At 33.7% G+C, this 21,428-nt stretch overlaps 3 protein-coding genes across 3 annotated transcripts; 1 reads left to right on the top strand and 2 right to left on the bottom strand.

The window, feature by feature from the left end:
- The first annotated feature begins 2,135 nt into the window (after positions 1-2,135).
- On the top strand, positions 2,136-4,466 carry LOC105780785 (uncharacterized). The gene is made up of 4 exons (XM_012605288.2): positions 2,136-3,058; positions 3,209-3,288; positions 3,530-3,794; positions 3,912-4,466. The coding sequence occupies exons 1-4, from the start codon at positions 2,320-2,322 to the stop codon at positions 4,175-4,177; spliced, it is 1,350 nt and encodes a 449-aa protein (XP_012460742.1). The 5' UTR covers positions 2,136-2,319; the 3' UTR covers positions 4,178-4,466.
- A 5,029-nt stretch (positions 4,467-9,495) lies between these two features.
- On the bottom strand, positions 9,496-11,250 carry LOC105780077 (leucine-rich repeat extensin-like protein 2). Its single transcript, XM_012604184.2, has one exon. The coding sequence runs from the start codon at positions 11,181-11,183 to the stop codon at positions 9,699-9,701; it is 1,485 nt and encodes a 494-aa protein (XP_012459638.1). The 5' UTR covers positions 11,184-11,250; the 3' UTR covers positions 9,496-9,698.
- Positions 11,251-14,776: 3,526 nt separating this feature from the next.
- Positions 14,777-15,571, bottom strand: LOC105779133 (protein MAIN-LIKE 2-like). Its single transcript, XM_012602879.1, has 2 exons — positions 14,913-15,571; positions 14,777-14,831 (listed from the first exon to the last, which is right to left on the bottom strand). Exons 1-2 carry the CDS (start codon positions 15,569-15,571, stop codon positions 14,777-14,779), a joined length of 714 nt encoding a protein of 237 aa, XP_012458333.1.
- Between the last annotated feature and the right edge of the window lie 5,857 nt (positions 15,572-21,428).

Below are 21,428 nucleotides of genomic sequence, written 5' to 3'. Positions count from 1 at the left end.
CATTCAGTCTGATCTATCAAACTTGCGAAGCTGATTGCTTAGATCCAAATCCAAAACAATCTTCAAGATATATTGCTATGTGAAGTTTGGATATCAAAGATGGGTTGGTTGTTGTCCAAAGTATTAACTAGAATCACAACCCCAGGAATTTTATTATCAAAATTTGTCAACTTAAACATTGCAAGTTTTCTGAACAGGCAATGCCACAACCAGTAATCCCTAGTTCAAGTGTTACTCAAAAATTACCTCAATAATCTCTCCCTTTAACGAATTTTTGAACAAAACCATAATAGGAGAACATACTTAACAACAGAAACAAATGCTCCGCTTAATTAACTCCTCTTTAATCAATAGTTAATGTATAAGAATTGAAAATCGCATTAATAATCAAAATATTTAAAACTATATTATAATAAGTAGATAGAAAAGAAGGGCTCACAAAGCAACACCCAAAGTAAATATAATAGAAGTTTAAAGTCTCCAAAAACTTCAACTTAAAACTAAAAAGCAAATATAAAAGAACTTCAAAATAGGCAGCATCGATATAGCAAAGTCGAACATCAGTGCTCCAGCTAGGCACTTCTTGCTCCCCTTTTTGTTTAAGAATTTTTCCAGTTAGGAACTTGTATCGGTACAAATAAACTTGTTCCTGTAGAAGTCTCGAAATTATGATAGTTGGAGTTTGGTGTATCGGTAGAAGTCCACTTGTATTGTATTGATAGAAGTATGAGGGTTTCAAGGATTTAAATTTATATTTATAGTTATATTGGTAGAAGGTGCAGGGAGATCAAAAATTGTTCGCTGATTTAATTGTATCGGTAGAAGTACTCTTAAATATCGATAGAAGTCTGATACTTGACTTGGTATGTTCTCTGACTGACTTCTACTAATAGAACTCAATCCAAGTATCAATACAGTTGAGGTTGTATTCTTAGAAGGGCTTCCAAGTATCGGTAAAACTCTGGAAGGATTCTTGGTGTGCTCACTGACTTGGTTCTACTGATACTTCTATGCACTTGTATATGTAAAGATCCCATAAAGTTGTAAAACTTGTTTTGAATCAAGGTTTTTCAAAAGCATTTTGTAATTTTAAATTTTTAAGCGCTTTGAAAATAATATTAAAAGCTTTATATCAATTATTTGCAAATTCGGCTAAGGGGAATTTATAATTTATCTTTGTTGTATCAAAACATTTAAAAATCAAAGTTAACAAAAGACATTTTCTTATTTTTTTTGATTGAATGGATGCCCGATTAATTCGGGACACCAACTCAATCAAAAGCTTAAATAATAATATAAATAAAAGTTAAATCTCAAATTACATTGAATTACATAAAATTATTAAGAATTAAACTATTTAAAGTTCAAGACTCAAAATACATGTTGAAAGTTGAGACCAGATTGATATATTCTAAAACATTAGCAATGGCTATAAAAGTACCATGGAGCTCTTGTATTAGGGGTTAGTTTGCATTTTATCCCTTTATTTGGAAATGAGCAAATTAATCTCTGCACATTAAATTAAAGAACAAATTAGACCTTTTAATTAAAAACTAGTGTGACTAACATAATAACCAAACAGTTACACATGGCATGTCATATGTACCTCATGCTAACGTACATGGACCAATTCTTAACAATAGAAATGAATGAATTTTTTAATAGAAGGATCAATTTGCCCCTTAATCTAATGTAAAGAGACTACTTTATTTATTTTTTAAAAGAATATATAAAATGTAATCCAACCCCTAATATAAGGATCTTTTATCGTAATTTTACCTAACAATTGCTTATCTCTAGAAGCTTTTCTTTTCAACTTCAAAAACATACCAAAACCAGACAATTCAGTACAACAATATTTTTGGTCTACCAAATCTTTTTAGCTTCTAATAATTGAATCTTCTGTTTTGGTCTAAAACCAAATGAACTAACTGCTCACCTAAATCTATTTCTAAATCTCCAATAAATAATTTTAAAACCAAAACATAAAATTAATAATATATTTTATCATCACCGAACCAAGAAACGTGATTACTACTTGTGAACTTTTTTCCCTTTCTTTTTTATTACAAAAAATTCATTAAAAAAATGTAGTTGGAAGATTTAATTATTAAAAACATGAAGCTTCTGAGAAATTACACCACATGTCTTCCTTTCCCTTTAATCAAATAATCCCATCTTGTTTTCTTCACAAAGTTTCCTTTTCCCAACATGTATTGTCATGTCTGAAAAAACCCCATCGAATCTTGATTTATTTTATTGTTTTCAACATTTTTTGCTAACATCTGATCTGGGTTTTTCTTCTTTTTGCTAAAAGTTATGGATTTAGCTCAGATTCAACCAGCTGGAAATAGGGAAATGGAGGAAATGGATTCCAGTACTGTTCCAATCTTGGAAAACAATTTCAAGAAAACACATTTTCCTGGAATGGTGAGACAGAAGTCTTACATATTTGATGGTCATGGAAATTATTACAACAAAGAATGGGATCTAATTGAAGGTAATGGCAAGCAGTTTTGTTGGTACCATGTTGAGCTTCCTAAAGGGAAACAAAAGCTTTCTCAATCTGCACAACATCTCATTGATGTTCTTTGTCCGCCATTAAAGCTTCAAGACATTCTTTCACTTGTTAGTAATGGACCCTTTTGTGGACATGTTGATGGAGCGCTTGTTTTTAGGGTTAATTCACCTGGTCCTCCTTCTAGTAACTTCACATTTAGGCTAGCTGCAAGGGTTACCGAGAACTCGGTGATTACCGTGTCGTTAGGACGTGTACCGAGACTCGGTTTCTCGCCGGTCGGCCGATCGCTTCTCTCTGAGATCCCTAGTATTGAAACTCCTAGAGGGGAGAGGCAACAAGGGAGTAGCATTGTTATTAGAGAACATGTACTTGAGTTCTTATTGACAATGAATCACTCCGAGGAGGCGGATAATCCGGTTCCGAAATCCGTCTCGAACCTTGTGGTTCACGTTATCGACACTCATGTTGATCATCTTCAGGATGTTGTTACTCAACTCGAGATGGAGTTGGACTCGGTCGAACTCGAATTGGATCAAGGTAAATTCCGTTCAACTCTTTAATCATTCCACATATCTGCAATAAACACTAACATAGTAGCATGACTCTCATATTCAATGTTCATATGTGCGTAACATCGGCTCGATTTGAACTGCGAATCGAAGTACTTATTGCTCTGCTTAATCACAGGGGGATTTGCTTTAAAGAAAGAGATGCTCGATGATCGACGATTCCCAAAAATGCATCTCAATTTGCAACGTCTCCTGCAGGTAATCTCCATTCGAAACGTCCATTACCGAATGCAGAGCCATAGTTAAATAGGCTCAATGAGGTCCCTTACGTATGATTGTTTAACTCTGTACTTGTCAAACTACATGTTAATAGGCTGAAATTGCTTTAGTTTCACCATAGCCATTACATTCCGATGATTACCGAAAATCCGATGATAACTTGTGCTTGAAGTCATGGCTAAACCGTCTTTACTTTGTATGTATTCTCTGAAAAATGCAGGTAATTGCGCATGGTGAGCAAGTATTTCCTCGAGTGAAGGAAAAAGGTAGTTCGAAACATTGGTTTGCAAGTGAAGACATTAACTCCCTCGAAGAGTTGATCGGACGGTTGAGGAGGCTGAAAGAGAATGTCGGGTTTCTAGCGAACCGTGTTACCGCGATTCAAGCCGGTTTAGATAGCTGGCAATCAGAGCAAATCAACCGAAAACTCTATTATCTCTCGTTCCTTTCTATAATATTCCTTCCTTTATCCACCATCACTGGAGGTAATAATATTTTGATTCTAGTCTCTAGTGTTCTCCCTTACGAGCTCGAATTGGATTTTTCGATAGATCTTAGGTTGCCTTCTTTGAATTATTTGCCTTTTGTCTTGAATATTTCAGTGTTTGGAATGAATGTTGGTGGTGTTCCATGGACCGTGCAAAAGGACCCTGCATTGAAAGACGGTTTCCGAAACGTCATGGTACTATGTTTAGCGATGCTGATTCTAGTGCTGCTATGCTTTATTTTTCCGGCTCTTTATTCCCGATTGTCCGCCTGGCGTCAGAGACGGTCTTTGCTGAGAAACTGGTCGTATAACCGGAGATCGTTCCTCAGGAGAAGTGTAGGAATTCAAGAAAGTGGCAGCGGCGGTTACCTCAAGATTTGATGAGTTTGAAGAAAGTCGATGATATCATCGTATTTGTCATCGGATTAAAGCTTAATCGATGTTCAACTGGTTCGGCGATCATGTATACGGAATGTAGCATCGGAGGAACATAGAGAGTTTCGAATAGCATCATCGAACCAGGCGAAAAACAGAAATTTTCATCATCACTTGCTGTTTATTTAGGCTAAGTGGTGAGTCTTTTCTTTAGCCTATTCTGTTGTATCATTCTTGTTTAAGGTTTAATTGTACAAAGCACACATTTTTATTATGCTCAAACCCACCATTTTTAAATTGTTGTAATAGCAATAGTATCGAGACAACTATTTTAACAATGTTTTTAGAATCGAATCAGAAATTGAATGAGTTAAACTGCCAATTTTTGGTTCAACTGATTCAATCGTTAAAAATAAAAATATATATATCTAAATAAATTATAAATACAAATAAATAACAATAATAACATAAACATCAATTAAACATTATCATTCCTAAATTCCAATTTAAGTATTGATATCAATGAAAATAAAAAGAGTAAACTACATTATGTAAATTACATTTGGGGAACTGAAGTTTAATTTATTACGATATAGTCACTAATATTATAAATTTGTAGCATTTTTTGTTATCAAGTCGTTAATTGTCATTAACAACGTAACAATAAGATGATGTGACACGTTAAAACATTATTTCAAATAAAAATTTTAAGTCAAATTACACCTCCATATACTATTTCTTTTTGAGCAATTTTTTTTTATTTTTGTTTAACTTTTCTTTACTTCTTTATTTTACTTCTATTCTTTTTTTCTCCATTTCTTCTCCACCTCTCTTTCTTTTAACTAAGGTTGTTAATAATTGCAATGGAAATAGTAATGAAACAACACATTTAGGTTGTTAAGGTGGAGGGGCTTCCACTTTATAAACCTGTTAGAGCTTTTAGTAGAATCAAGATTGGGTCAGGTTCAGGTCGGGTCAATAAAAGATTTTAGATCTGTTTTTTGGGTTCAGACCCAGCTTGAAAAATGAATCTAAAATTTTGTCCAAAGCTCGGCATAGATAAAAGATGTTAAACCCGAGCCCGACCCAGTTTGCCCATATTAATTTTTTATATAAGAAAAATTTTTTAAATATAATACATCAAATACACTACAAACATTAAAATAAATGTTTCACAGCAAATTGAAAACACATTTAAAAAATTTTGAACTTAAATAACACTAAAATAGTTACAACTTAACAAACAAATGCCTCTAAAATAGTAGCAAAAATAATAATAAAACAAGAGTTATACAATATCCAAACAATAACAACAAAATAGTAACAATATAATAGCAAAATGATAGTAAACAACAACAAAATAGAAGTAAACAACACTGAACAAAAGTAGGCAACTTTGGGCTGGGTCAGGCCAGGCCTGGGTTAAAAAATCATACCCAATGTCTGATTCGTTTAAAAAAGGGTTTTATTTTTTATTCAAACTCATTTTTTGGGCTTATATTTTTTTTCAAACTCTCCCACTTTTCAAGTGAATGGCCCAGTCTATGATGAAGCCTAATAAAACCAAACACAATCATCTGAGGCACAATACTAGACCTATTAAGAGGTCCACCGACTCCCAATTAACAAAGCCTAGTGATTCCGGCCTCCCTAGTCCCTTCTTGAGAACAAAACTTTCCTGGAAAAGGGTTTCAATTATTTGTTGGTATTCTGAGGGGTCCCTTGGCTGGATCATAAACCATTTGAAATTAACATGTGGTTGTGTTTGGGTCCTAAGAAAATTGAAGAAAATAGAAACAAAATTGAATCACATGTTGGGCCTCGTGTCAGCATTAACCGAAGCTGATTAATTGGCCTAAATCATCCTTAAATGTGTAACATAACAATGGACAAATATACCATTCACTTTAGGTTTGATACTTGGGTTGATTTTATGTTACTTCTTTTCTCAATTTTTTTAGACGAAGGATTTAATAATAAATTTTTGAAAGATTAAATTTTTTTTATAATATATTAATTTATTATTTAATTATTTTTGAAGAGTTTAAATATATTTTTTGGAAGTCAAAGTACAACGGTATCATAAATAATAATTTTCTATTTAAGGGGACAAAGCTCTTACCTGTCTCCTCAAATTTGCCCGTACAAATTCAAGACATTTTAAGTTTAATTATTTTCTAGTTTGAATCATTTTTCGAATTTGAGCTATTAACTTTTTATGATCAAATAGAATTTAATTGGATTTTTATCATTGTTTTCAGAACTGGACCGAGAATTTACCAGGGTACTAATTTGAAATAAGAAATTAGGCCGGTTAACATGTGAATTTGAACTAATCGATCATACCAGCTCAATCAATGATTAAATCTATTCAACCGGTTTGTTTTTTTTTTTCTATTTTCTATTTTATAAAACCTTCATTTTTGACGTTAGAAAATAGACAAGAGAAAAGCTACATAAGATCTCACCTAGATATCGAAAAACCAGTGTGGTTCAATGAATTTTCAAGTTGACCCACTTCTTTTTCTTTTTAAAGTGAATGCTCGCAATGAAGCAAACAGTCTTGTGAAAAAGCTTACTTTAAAATTATACTCATGACTGTAATTGCAGCGAAATCAAATTAATACACGACTGGTGTTTTAAAAATCGGGACCTAAAATTCCGACATATTTTGAGGGACAATAACAAAGTGACAGATCGCATCACCAAAAAGATCAGAAGTAGGGTGAAACAGTTGATTATTCATGTGAATTCACCAACATATAGAATGTATTCGTCAATTAAAAAAAATCATCAAAAAAAAGAAACAGAGCAATCATAAATATAGTCAATATCTATAAATATAGATGTTTTACATTTACAATAATTTATTGGTATAGTACAAAATTTTAATAGTTATTCATTCATATTTTGTTTTCTTATTATATAATACATATATACTCTTTTCATGGTATCTAAATCAAGCATGTGGCATGTTACAAGTCAATACCCAACGCAAAACACCAAACAAAATTGTGCCACCGCAACTACAAGATAATGTAAGCAAACAGGGACAAGTCCCATGTTAGCACAGATTTGGTGATATTATATAGTTTTTGTATTATATAAATAATAATGGGAATTTTGAATTTTGTCAAAGAAAGTGACATTCTTTGTATTTATGTTTTTTCCCTCTTAAGCTTCCATTGAAAGAAAAAAAGAAGAAGAAACTTTTGAGTGATGGTGGGGTCAATCATTGCATGACGATTGTTTGTTTGGTTACTGGGAAAATGAACAGCGCACCTATATGTGGATTTTCTTAGTGTTCATACACTATTTATGAAATGCAAAGAAAAATATCTTTTTTAAAGAAGCTTTCTTTATTAGATATTATTAACGGTAAACGATTATCCTTTTATTAGAATATATTATTATTTATATTTAACAACCTTTTTATTAAAAATTTTTAATATATTAAATCAATTTTAGTTTAAGTAAAATCATATGCTCGGAGATTTTATCGGCTTGAAATATTTATTTATTTTGTCATTTTAGTTTTAACTTTTGCATCATTTTAGTTCTCCACCTTCGTATTTTAATTAAATTTGTTTTGAATGTTATAATTTTAATGGCGTTGACATGACAACTCGTGTAACAATTTATATGTATTTTATTATTAATTAGGAGCGAATCGAGAAATTTTTATGGAGGTCGGAATTAAATTATAAATTTTGAGAGGTCAATATATAATTTTATTATTTAGTAATGGTACCAAAGTACAGTTTAATATATTTAACTTAAAATTTTATTATTAAAAAGTAACTAAATTGAATGTTCTACCTGCCTCCATTTAAATTCGCCATTGTTATATATTTTTAATATATATATTTTTATATGTCAACACGTAATTAAAATAAATTTCAAAAACTGTAATCTAAATGATAAAAAATGAATTAGAGTCAAAATAAAAAAATTAAATTTTAATTATACATTGATTTAATTAAATAGATGGGAGTAGATGTGTTTATAGACCAGGTCACGCCTAAGCATGACATTAACATACTTAATATTTTCTAAGTTCAACCCAGCCCAAAACCTGAACTTAAAATTTTGTCCAAATTCACTCATATTTTAAAAAAATTTAACTCAATCCCATTTTAAATTCCCCTATATTATTTTTTAAAATATTTTTATATTATATTATTTTAATATTTAATAAATTTATACATTTTTATTAATTTTTTTATAATCATCTTAATTTTATTTTAATATTTATATTAGAGTAGTATTATATATTTAGTATATGTTTATTTTTTTAATGTGTTCTAAATTATATAATATAAAGTATTATAAACTTAAAACGGGCTGGACTGAGCCAAGCTCAGACATTGAATGTTCAAGCCCGAACTTGACCCATATTTCAAATGAATCTTTTTTTTTATTGTTCAAGCCCATTTTTCGAGTATAATATTTTTACCTAAACCCTCTCAAATTTTAGATGAACCTTCGAACCTAAATGGATAGCCTAACCATAAACAGTTATAGATGGAAGAATTGATTTGTAAAGATATATGGCTAGGCAAAGGACGGGTGTTGAATAAATAGTTGAATTATCAACAAAATAATTAATCTGCAATAATTTTGAAGATTGCATGCCTAAAAAGGCTTTAATTCCCCTTTATTTTCTCTTATTTTCTAATCCCAACTTGATTAAAAAAATCTCAGGTAGTAGGGCCCCATTCTTATCTAAAACACATGAAAGATGAGACCTTAGTTCACAATAAAAGCAAAATATAATAATAAATACTTTCAAACAAAATCAAAATCCCATTCTCCATTTCCCTTCTACCTTCACCTAATTTTTTGTCTCTATTATTTTAAAGTATTCCAATTCACTACTAAAATCCGATCATGATATGATCCTAATCTTTAAATATACTCACATTCAATGTTTGTTTTGGCGAAATTTTCATTTTGATCCTTCCACTATTGTCCAATTGAATTTAAACGTGCACATGAGAAAGGGACTAAGCAAGTAAAAGTGAGAATTTCACTAGGGATCAAAACCAAAAAAAATTAATCAACTTGAAAATGCTTAGATTCTAAGCTGCAAATTTCAACTCCAATATCTTTCCTGTTAGCTTACCTTATATGCTACTAAAAGAAAATGGAGATCGTTAAATAATTCAAATCAATTCCAGAATCTTTTGATTTGTTCACATAGGCTTCATTAATGGTCCCTGGAATCAAAGGAGAGACAAAGACAAATATATATATGTATATATTCCTTAATCAATTAACTCAAGAAAAAGAATGGAAGAACGAAAGAAAACCCAAGACTCAGATTCAGTTAATTTATGATATTCAACGAATTTAAAGTTAACCCAGAATGTAAATCACAATTTTTCAACACAAACTCATAATTTCATATGGCATAAAATAAAATTAAGTGCTAAAATTTTGATTTATACTTGATATATATAGTAATACGTAATAATACCAATTAAAACTAACAGATATATCGAAAAACCTTTCATAATTTTAGAAATTAAACTGAACCTTGTGAAACTTTATATACCACTTTGCCGTCGACGTTGCCTCTTTTGTCACCACTAACCGCCACACCAACGCCTTGATACTGAGGAGGCACGACACCCCCCTGTGCAGTATAGTAAGCCTGTCTGTCGTATGCTGCGACGTGTCCATATCCAGCATCTGTTACACCACTGCTTGGCGGCCTTACCACCTGTTGTGGTATCGTTGATATCGGCTGGTGTTGAGTGGGCGGAGGTTGAGGTTGGGCCACCATGTTGTAAACGGGTTGCTCCCGGTAAACTTCATGAGGCATTCTCTGTAAGTTGGTGTAGTAGCCTTGACCGGCTTGTCCGGTTACTGGTCGAACCATTTGTGGTGCTGCTGATGCTGATGCAGGTGCTGGAGCTGGAACTGGTGGAGGTGCGTGATAGAGGTTGGCCGGAGCCGATCCTGGAACTGGAGCTGGGATCATGTAAACAGGGTGATCCGCCGGCGGTGGTGGTCCTGGGGCTGCCGTTACGGTTGCTGGGAAACCCCCGGATGAAATTTGTTTATCCGGCCAGATTCCGGCTGTCGCTGGCACATGCTGTTGTACGGTCACCGGTTGTGGTTTTTCAGGTAACTTCTGGGCGTAGTATTCCCCTGTATAAGGGAAAGAAGCAGCTTCTTCATTCTTCTTCCTATACATAGCGAGCTGTTCTTGATCCCGAATTTGAAGCCTCTGCAATTCTTGTAGATGTTCTTGATCCCGAATTTGAAGCCTCTGCAATTCTTGTATCTGTCTTTGAATTTCACCTGGACTCAAAGCATGATCCGTCCCAACGACTTCCGGTACCGGAGGTGGCGGCGGTTGGATCACCGGTTCCGCCACGGGATCACGGATTTTAACCGGCGGAGGTGGAGCCATCCCCTTTTCAAGTCCAAACAAGAAATCCATATTGCTTTGCGGGATCGCAGCGGTTTTCTCGCCTCCCTGAGACGTACCGGAATTTAAAGCCTCCACGAACCGCTCACGGTCCAATTTCGCCCCTTCGCTCCCGTAATTCAAGGAACCGGTCGCCGGAAACACGAAAAGCCGCATCCTAGCTGGCTTGGCCGAGGCTCGATATAGCCGATCGTATTCTAACATCATGTGTTCGAGATCATCATCGTTAGTTACCGAAATAAGTGCGTCGAGGTCCTCACCAGGGAGCTGGTACTTGAACGAAAAATCACCGTCGCCACCGCCGCAGAGAGCGGAGAGCTTAGAGATCATGGCGGAGAATTTGATGTTTCGATCAGCGGCCAGTATCTTAGTCTCTCCACCGATGTAAGATAGCTGATTATCATGAGGCCGAGGATGGATCTTGCCACCGTAACTGCACATAAACTTAGCCTTATAACTCTGCGGTTGTTGCGCTTGATCCTCCCACGGCGGAGGATTTTCAAAGTCGATTTCCCGAGATCGCGGCGAAGAATCGCCGGAATCCGGGTACGAATTATAAGAGTAATTCTCCATTTTTCTTTGTTTTTTTTTTTTTAATTCAAAGAAATAAAGCGTTTTGAAATGTCTTAGAGAGTTTATTAGAAGAAATGGAGAAGAAGACTAAAAAATGGTCGTGCCATTTGTTAGGGGCTAATTGGGAGGGAGGAGAGATATTGTGACCAAGGGGAGTATGGAAATTGTGTGCTGTGGAGGGTATCAAGGGGGGTTAGGGACAGGTGGCGAGGTGGGAGGAGGATAGGATGGAAAGAGGGTGACTCGGGTGAGTTAAGAGAGAGTGATGGTATTGGTTGAGAGAGAAGGGATAAGAGAGTGATGTCTTGACTGTGATTGGACAATCAATACTCACTCACACTTCACAACACAGCCTTTTAGCCTTGGGCAATCCGACTCTTAATTACATTTACACTCCTCCATATAATATTATTTTTCCGAAATTCGAAGAGTACATATTTTAATTTATAATAAAATTTATATATAAAAATGTACTAAAATATTATACAAGAATTGGATAAATATTATAATTATAATTATTTAAAATTTTATCATATAAAATTTATTCGATAAAAAACTCCTTAAGCATGTTGAGAAAGACTAGTTTACCACATTAATTTATGGCAGATCAAAAGGATTATAGGATTCAAGTCAAATCACAAAAGTGAAGCCAACCTTATCATAAAAAAATGGCACCGATAATGAATCTCGTAACCCTTCTGTCAGCAAAAGGATCCAATAGCCTAAAGAAAAATATAGAACATAGAACAAGGATCTTTTTTACTAAAATAATACAAAAAAATTAAAAAAAAATATCAAAATAATATAACTTTTTTATTTACGAAAATTGTACAAAAAAATAAAATAGTTAAAAAAAAGTTGAAATCCTGGTGGAGGGCCTGCCACAGGCGACACCAAAGGTGTCTGTGGCAGAGGCGACACCAAAGGTGCCACTGCCACAGGCGGCACCATTTCAATTATAATAAGCCCGATTCAGTTCAGCTGAAGGAGAAGAAGGAGAAGAAGAAGAAGAAAAAGGTGGTGCCGGAAAAAGAAAAGAAAAAGAGAGAAAGGAGAAAGAAAGAGAAGAAAAAAATAGAAAAAATAATGTATTTTTTTAATAAAATAATGGATTATCTTGTTATTATTTTTTGTATATTTTCATTGTTTTTGTTGTTAGTTTAGTTATTATTGTTAGTTATTAAGATTAATAAAATCCAAATTATTATTTTAGTTAGTATTATTATTGTTAGTTTTAGGGTTTAGTTATTAATAATTATTGTTACTTAGTTTTATTGTTAGTAAAAACTAATATTATTATTATGGTTAGTTATTAGGATGAGTAAAACCCTAATTATTATTTTAGTTAGTATGATTGTTAGTTTTAAATTATATTATTGTTAGTTATTATTTTAGTAAAACCCTAATTATTACTATTAGTTAGTATTATTTTGAGTAAAAACTATTATTATTGTGTTAGTTATTAGGATTAGTGGTTAAACGTTGTTCATGTACAAAATGATAACTGAAATAGTATGAGCTTAAGAATGAAAAATTGCATATAGAAACATTAAATTTTTATTTAAGTAATTTATTTATTGTTCGAGATTTTTTGAAATTTTGTTTATTTTTTGACAGATTGAATATTGAAGATGGATGATAAGTTTTTTGTATGCGTTTATTTCGATGGAATCATCTTGACAAGAATTGTTGGATGTATATTTGAATGTCGGCAACAAATAGCAATGAGATTTAATAGAAATGTCTCGTTGGATGATATGAAGGGAAGGATTTATGCAAAAATTATTAGACGTTGTGGGAGAAGGATATCAAATTTTTTTTACAAGTTTCCAGTTTCGACAAATCCGATCAAATTCAACAAAATGGACCTTGTAGACGACGAAGACGGGGAGACAATGGTCGCTCTTTACTGTGGGAATGTGAGTGACAAAAATGCACCGATTCACTTATTTGTTGAGTTAGCCAGTATAGAGCAAAATGAAGATGTCAATGCATATGGTGAAGAACACGGAGCTCAAGAACCGTGCATGGTGGCTCCAATATCATACGTTGATAGTGAATAGACTATAGGTGGAATCGGTATCGATCTGAATACTACACCCGATATTGATGTGGTTGGTGATGATGGATACGATGGTAGCGATCATTATGATGAAGAGGTTGATAGTGACAGTGATCTCGATATGGACGATGTACCTGATGATATTAACGATGAATATGTGAATAACGATGGAAACATTAACGCTTCTTCGGTCAAGAACCAAATGCGTCGTATTTTGATACACAATAATTCTAGGCCACACATGTCACTCATAGACCCCGACACAGCGCATGTAGCTGAGTTCCCGGAGTACCCTGAAATAGTTCCTGCTCACTGGCTGGCCGTAATTTCTGATCATGAGGAGTTATTCGTAGGCCAGAGATTCGCAAGTAAAGAATAGTGCGTACTTATTATTAAACGGTATAGCATAAACATATCAGTGGATTATAAAGTCGCAGTGTCTAAACCGACAATATATATTGGGGAGTGTTAGAAGGCAGTGGAAGGCTGCAATTTGCGGGTACGAGCTGCATTCATTCAAAATTCGTAGATGTGGGAGATACGAAAATTTGGGCCTCATACATGCACATCAACACATATGACAGAAGATCATCAAAAACTTGATTCGAAAACTATCTGTACGTGTAACATGCCAATGGTGAAGGATATGCCAACCATTAAAGTTTCGGTATTGATTACCGAAATGCAAGCACGATTTTAGTATCAAGTATCATATCGAAAGGCGTGGATAGCTAAACAGATGGTAATAGAGTAATTGTATGGGGATTATGATTCGTCGTATAACGAGCTACAAGGACGGATAGTTGTTATGCGGGAGTACATATCGGGGACTGTGATTGAGTTACAGAAAAGACCTTATTGCGGCCCGAACGACCAATTACAGCCGAAAAAAAGAATTTTTCATTTGATGTTCTAAAAAAAAATATTTTGACTCGAGCTCTAGTTCGGGATCAGGATCTGCCGCAGGCTCCCCCTCCATATCAGCCACTGGCTCGTATGCCCCAGGTCGCTATATGTGCAGGGGGACTACAGTCGATTGCCCTCCAAGTAGATATGGCTTTCCGCAACTAGAGTACCATTGTATGTACTCTAATGATGGTTGCAAATCGGAAGCCACAACCATCTGAGGTATTCGACCCATCCGATTGTTCCACAGCGTAACAAATTTTCGGTGCTTAACCCCCCAATTCAACTGCAGTTTTCCTCTCTTGTTGATGTCATGAACAACCCCCACATCGCATAGCGGATCTGGGATATATTAGACGCAACCAAACTGTCGTAGCACTCGGTCCTCATGGTACCACTCGACTACATTGAAATTTATATTGGTGCGTCAGTACACCACATTTGAGAATGAACGTAGGCAGACGAGGGTATCATAGCTACAATTTTCAGTCTACGATATGGCATCCATATAAACTGCATGATTAATAACATGGTTATAATTTAACACGGTGTGAGTAAGATATAGAAAGTAACATGACACGAATATTAATATAGCTTACCCCTTCCCTAGCATGCTGTTCGATCATCAGTCGGTATATCGGGACAGTGTACGACCTCTCAATACCGGATAAATACTCCATCTACAAAAACAAATATAGTATGGTTGATAACATCAGTCAATATAGTATACTTGCTATTAATGACAAGTTATATTTTATCACCTGTTAACTAGTGGATAAACATATGGTTGGTGAGTAAACGATGCCAAAAATGACATTCGATAAAGTGCCCAGGATTGCAACAGTGTAAGGCATCTGCCCATGTCAACAACAGTAGGCTTTGTCGTCCGACAAAGCTCCCGATACAACACTGCCAAAACTGCGGAGCCCCAGCTATGCGAGCGAACATTGGTCAAATCAGCTAATAGAGGTAAGTACATGATATGAACCTTGTTGTTGTTTGAATTGTGCATCAATACTCCCCCTATAATATGCATGATGTACGCTCGAGTAGCGCATATCAACTTTCCTTCAGTGGCATTAGCTGATAACTGTCCAAATTTGCCTTTCAGCCATGTAAATTTCAAGCTCGTAAAATTTGACTCATCATCGTTTGGCGAGTCTCCTAGTAGCTGATAACATAGTGCAGCTGGCTCAACAAATACACTTACTCCCGTTACGGGACTCCCGTCGATTGGGAGCCCAAGCTGCAGTGCAACATCCTCTAAAGTCACTGTGTACTCCCCACACGGAAATGAACAGTGTAGGTCTTCGGGCGCCACCGCTCCACTAGTGCAGATATTAAATTGTACCACAAGTCGAACGTCTGGATCAATGCTGCTGACCCGAATCCAGCTTGCTCCATGTAGGGCATCAATCATTCATCCGGGGGATATCTTATACCATTCACTCGGCCTCTTAATACGCGGTACGAGCCCTGATAGTGTTAAATTACATAAAATAAATATTAGGATAACATGATTTATTTCTATAAATTACGTATATCATTTTTAATCGAACCTGTGATTAATAAATAATAATATATTATCATATTATTAGCCGCATCAGATATGTGAGGATCGTCGTTAATCAATCGAGCCATTGCGATGCCTGCAACTTCAAAACAAATTTAGTAAAAAACCCTTATTTCGGCCATTTGCTCATATTTTTTTCCCGGATTTTATTACTTTCAAAAAATATACTATTTTCTAATTTTCTAATTTTATATTATTTTAGTACATTATGTTTGAAATGTATTAATTAATTGTGTTTTTTAAATAAATTTAGTAAAAAACCTTTATTTCGGCCATTTGTTCGTATTTTTTCCAAAATTTTATTACTTTCAAAAATATACTATTTTCGATTTTCGATTTTCGATTTTACATTATTTTAGTACATTATGTTTGAAATGTATTAATTTAGTGTGTGTTTTAAATAAATTTAGTAAAAACCCTTATTTCGCCTTTGTTCGTATTTTTTCCGGATTTTATTACTTTCAAAAATATATTATTTTCGTATTTTATTATTTTACATTATTTTAGTACATTATGTTTGAAATGTATTAATTTAGTATATGTTTTATATAAATTTACTACAAAACCTTTATTTTGGCCCTTTATTCGTATTTTTCTTATTTTCGATTTTATTACTTTCAATGAATATACTATTTCCTTTTTTATTTCTTTTCGTATTTTTCTTAAACATATTTTTCATTATTTTATTTTTATTGCTATTTTGTAAAAAACTCATTACAACATGCTAAATAAATTTCATAAAAATATATGCTAAATAGAATAATAAAACATACAATGTACATAACATAGATTTTTTACACAAATAATACAAAAAATTAAAATAATACAAAAAAATACATTTCCTTATTTTTTCTTTCTTTTTCCTTTCCTCCCTCTTCTTTTTCTCATTTCCTTTCCTTTCTTCTCCTTTCCTTTTCTTTCTTTTTCTTTCTTCTCCTTCTTTCTTCTCCTTCAGCCGAATTGATCCCCCCAATATAAGAGGCTGGTGCCGCCTGTGGTAGTGGCACATTTGGTGCCGCCTCTGCCACTGGCACCTCTGGTGCCGCCTGTGGCAGGCCCTCCACCAGGGTCCTGTCACTTCAACCCTTAATTTTTTTTAACTTTTATGTTTTTTTTTATTTTGTACCATTTTCGTAAATAAAAAAATTATACTATTTTGGTATTTTTTGATTTTTTTAGTATTATTTTCATAAAAAAACCCCATCAATTTACATATAAATAACATATCATTATCAACAAAAAGACCAAATAGTTACAAACTAGTTAGGATTAGAAGCCTCATCGAGGGATTCAATAATATTAATCATAAGAACTTTTTCGAAAGACGCATTCTTCAGCATCAAATAAAGAGATAGAAAATTAGTATGTTCTTCAAATCGGTTTCTTTCCAATTTAAAGAACTTGAGTATACTTTCCTCCCTTTCCTTCTTATAGTGGGCATTAAGGCAAATTTCCTTCTTTAATTTCAAGAGACTCTTACTCCCACTATTCTTTTTTTGCATAAAGCTTTCCTAATTCTAAAATAAAATTGATCCTTCAAAACTTTGCTCAACCTTTATTTTTAGACGAACATCGGTTTTGTTGATGGTTGAAACATGAGGTTTGATCGATGTCTTTCCAAAGTCTTAAACCTCATGCCTTATTTCTTCAACCAACCTATCCAGGCCTTTGCTCGACCCAACTTTCATTTTTTTCAACCCAACCCATACAAACCAGGCTTCTGATATTCAAGAAAACGCTTAAAAAGGCTTCAACTCATGCCTAGTTTTTTTACCCTTAAAAGAGAATGGATGCTCGCATGGGCTATCTAAAAGGGTCGGCTTAAATGGACAATAAGGGCTCAGAGTGGGTTCAAACGAGAATGGTTTATTATGGAGAGAGGCTTTAATAAATTAAATTTCACTAATCTTTTTATCTTTGGAATCAATATCCGAAGAAAAAGTCTCATCCTTCTTACCTTCTTTAATGCAATTCCCATTAGAGTTGTAGGTGATCGCATCTTCAATAATTCAGAGTAATAGGCTTGAAACAGAGCCAACCTTCTTGGCCTGTGTAAGATGCTCCTTGCCTCCTTCAATGGCCAAGAGACTTGCCTTTTCAAAAAGCTTTCTTAGGGTTACTACTAAGGTCATGGACAAGGGCAAAGGTAGGGGCCCCAACCCCCTAAATAGGATAATTATGCTTTAGACCCCCTCCCAAATCTATAAACTTATAAGTTAATACATGGTAAAATTATTGTCCCCAAATAATGAAATTTTGATTTAGTCCTTCTAAAAATGATAAACATGTAAGCCAATGCAATGATTAAATTTCATTTTAGCTCTTATAAAAATATATAACTCAGTCACATTGCCTCTCTCCCTAAAAAAAATCTGACTTTACCCTTGGTCGTGGAACCTTTTGCTTGATAAAGCTACTCGTATGTCGAGACCATAGAGATGAATATTGCCTTCTTTTCTATTCTTGAATGAGCATTCATTCAGCAAATAAATAAGCCTTTTGCATATATAACATGCATTCAGAATTCTCCCATAGTTGAACTTAACCATTAAAGGATGTAACTTTTGTATTGATCTTGAAACCTTTAAGTAATGGTTCGTTGACATGAATAACAACCTTAAGGTGTATTACACTGCACTATTTCACTTTTTTTGAGAAATTGAAATACATTCTAATGAGACTGGGGAAAAGATTCCCAATTCTTGCAGAAGTTTTTTCGAGTCAAAAGGCTGAGAGGCATGAAAGGGATTGAATCTAAAATTAGACTTGAAAGAGTCAAGTGATCTGCCCTAATTTGATATATCAAATTAGGCTCTCTTAAACACTTAATGAGTTTATTCTCAAGCAATTTATGAGTCTTTTCTATGCTTTACGTTGATTTTTAGTTTTTATTATTGATGATCATTTTTCTTTAGTTTTAGTCCTTTTGAGACTCAAATTGGCAAAATGGTGTCATTGGGAGTCTAATGATGTAATTGAGTTTATGTAGGGAGACAACGATGGCCAAACCTTAAGGAGAACTGCAATTGACATGGGTGTTGCGACACTGATGCTAGGATGTAACAACATTGATCCTTTATCACTTCAAGGGAGCAAGACTTCAATGAAAAACCTACTTGGAGCAATTTACCGAGGATGTCGTGACACCAAGGGTGTTGTGTTGTGACACTGAACCCAAAGTCGCGGCACCAAGTTTCCAAGGTTGCAATATCATTACTGCTTGTTGAAGTGAAGGAGTCAGGGCCACCGCCGAAGATGTCACAACACCAACTACTCAATGCTGTGACATTGAGACCCCTCAGAGCCAAGATTGTGCCACTGTCAAAGGTGTCGTGACACCGATGTATAACTAGGAAAAAATTACTGCAATGGTAGTTTTATGTCTAACACAAACACAAGTCAACTCATACACTATAAGGGCATTTTTAAGTTTTAAGGTTGAATTTTGGTTTTATTAATATGCTTTTGTTGTAAAAATTAAAGGAGCCACATTTTTACCATCTTTTTAGCTTAGTTTTTATTCTCTTCTCTATTTTTAGGTTTTAGTTCTTTATCTTTTTCAGGTTAGTGGTTGTAGCTGGTATTTTTCTTAGCTTTTACTATAGTTTTAGTTCTTTACACTTAGATGCAAAAACCTTACCTTGTATTTTGATTTCCATTTAAATCCTTTAATAGATTTTAGCTTTGTTAGCTTTCAAAAGTGTAAAAATCTCAACTCTAGTTGTGCTTTCTTCTTCATTGTTGTTGTTGTCATCTTCTTGACCTTGATTTTTATACTTTCTTTAATGAATCATTTGAGCATGTGTTTGGCTATGTTTGTGTGTTAATGGTGGGTAGTAACTAAATCTCTTGGCGGTTGGTTGATGAAAATGTTGCATGGTTAGTTTTTGGGTTAGGGACTAAATCGTAAAAATTAGACTAAATTGAATAAACTTCAAAACCTAGAATTGACGCCTCTAGGTGAATATTTAGATAGGTGAGACTGAGAGGAGAGCCTATTGAGAACCAATTTGATTGTCTTGATTTAGTTTAGTGAGATTGAGAGATAAACCACACTAAATCGTTTAATTGGTTAAAATGGTGACCGAAAGGTAAAATTGAAGTAATTAGAAGTTTGAACATTTTAGATCTCTAATCCAAGAATTAACCAGCAACATGGAAATCAACTGACCACTTTATTCCATTGAATTGTTATTTGTGTACTTTTGATTGTTTTGCAATTTAGTCCTTCTAGGTGTTAGATAGTGTAATTAAGCTTTGATGATGAATTGTTGTACTATAATACTTAGTGAATAGCTAGCTAGACTTCATATTTGCTTGTGTCTTCATTGTTAGTCACCTTATCACCCGAACTCTCTTGGGTTCGACCTTCGGAATACTCCATGTTCCATTGCAATACAAAAATATTACAACTGACCTATCAACCTTGCAGATAAGCCGCTTTAATTCTAATAATTTTGTGTCGATTCTCTACTCGATGTCCGTACACCGTGGCGCGGTCATCAAGCTATTCAAAATCTACCCCAAAAGGCCAAATTTATAAGACTAAATGCTTTCCTATAAGTGACTATGGGGAGTTGGCTTCAATATATTTTTTTATCAACCATTTCTTCCAAAACAAACATGCAAAAGTTGTGGTCCAACTCATAGACCTCAAGAATACCCTTCGCCTTCCAAGCCTTTTGGACAATCGTTTTCAATGGTTGAAGACGAATAGGTTTCAAAAAGATTACCTTACCAACCAAAGATATGTTGTAAATCATTTCATTAATGAAATCATCAGTGATGAGCTCCTGGGTTTCTATTTCATGCACGATAGCCTCTTGTATCACCAATCCAACTTCCATGTCCTCATCAATAGAAGTAATGAAGAAAACGACCAAGCAAATAATATAGAAACAAACAAGAGCAAATTAAAGAAGAAAGGAGGGTTGATAGAGCATTAAAAAAAGTGAAACAAGAGAGCAGAAGGGAAGAAACAAGAGGGTTCTACAAAGAGAATAGAAAACGATTGATATATGCTTGGACAAAGCTACCTTTGATAAAAGCAAAACAACCCCCAATATTAAAAATATAATTAAATTTAATTCCACCAATTCTCTAATTATTTTATATTTTTAAAAATCTTGCAAAAAGAAATGAATTTTATGGACATGGGAACTTGTGCTTTGTAACATTCTTCAATCCTTAGTAATAGGTATAATAGAGAAGTTAAGTAAAGTAGATGATGAATAAGGAGATAATATCTGACTTTTATACTTCTTGCTGAGATTGGTTTTCTTTGGCTTGTAGAAGTAGCGGTCATTAAAACTTGATTTAATTTTAATTTTTTTTAAATTTCGAGTTAATCGAATCGAGTTATTCAAATAATTTGAGTCAACTCGAATAACTCAATTCGAGTTTGAGTTCGAGTCGAGTTGAAATTTACAATTTGAATAACTCGAATAATAGATTGGTGTAAATATTCTTTTGGTCCCTGTCAACTTTGAAAATGAGCAAATTAGTCTCTCTCTCAACAAAAATTAGAAGAAAAAAATTCAAAATATTTATAAATTTTCAAAATTTATATTTTTAAAAAAATTATAAAATATATATAAAGAAAGTTAAAATTTTTAAAATGTTCTAAAGTAATAATTTTAGAAACCTAAATAAGTTAATTAATGATTCAAGTTTATCAGATTAAAATATCTTAATTTTTTATTAT

Source organism: Gossypium raimondii, chromosome 4, assembly GCF_025698545.1.
Source record: "Gossypium raimondii isolate GPD5lz chromosome 4, ASM2569854v1, whole genome shotgun sequence".
Classification (NCBI taxonomy): Eukaryota; Viridiplantae; Streptophyta; class Magnoliopsida; order Malvales; family Malvaceae; genus Gossypium; species Gossypium raimondii.
This window is presented reverse-complemented; position numbering and strand designations above follow the sequence as displayed.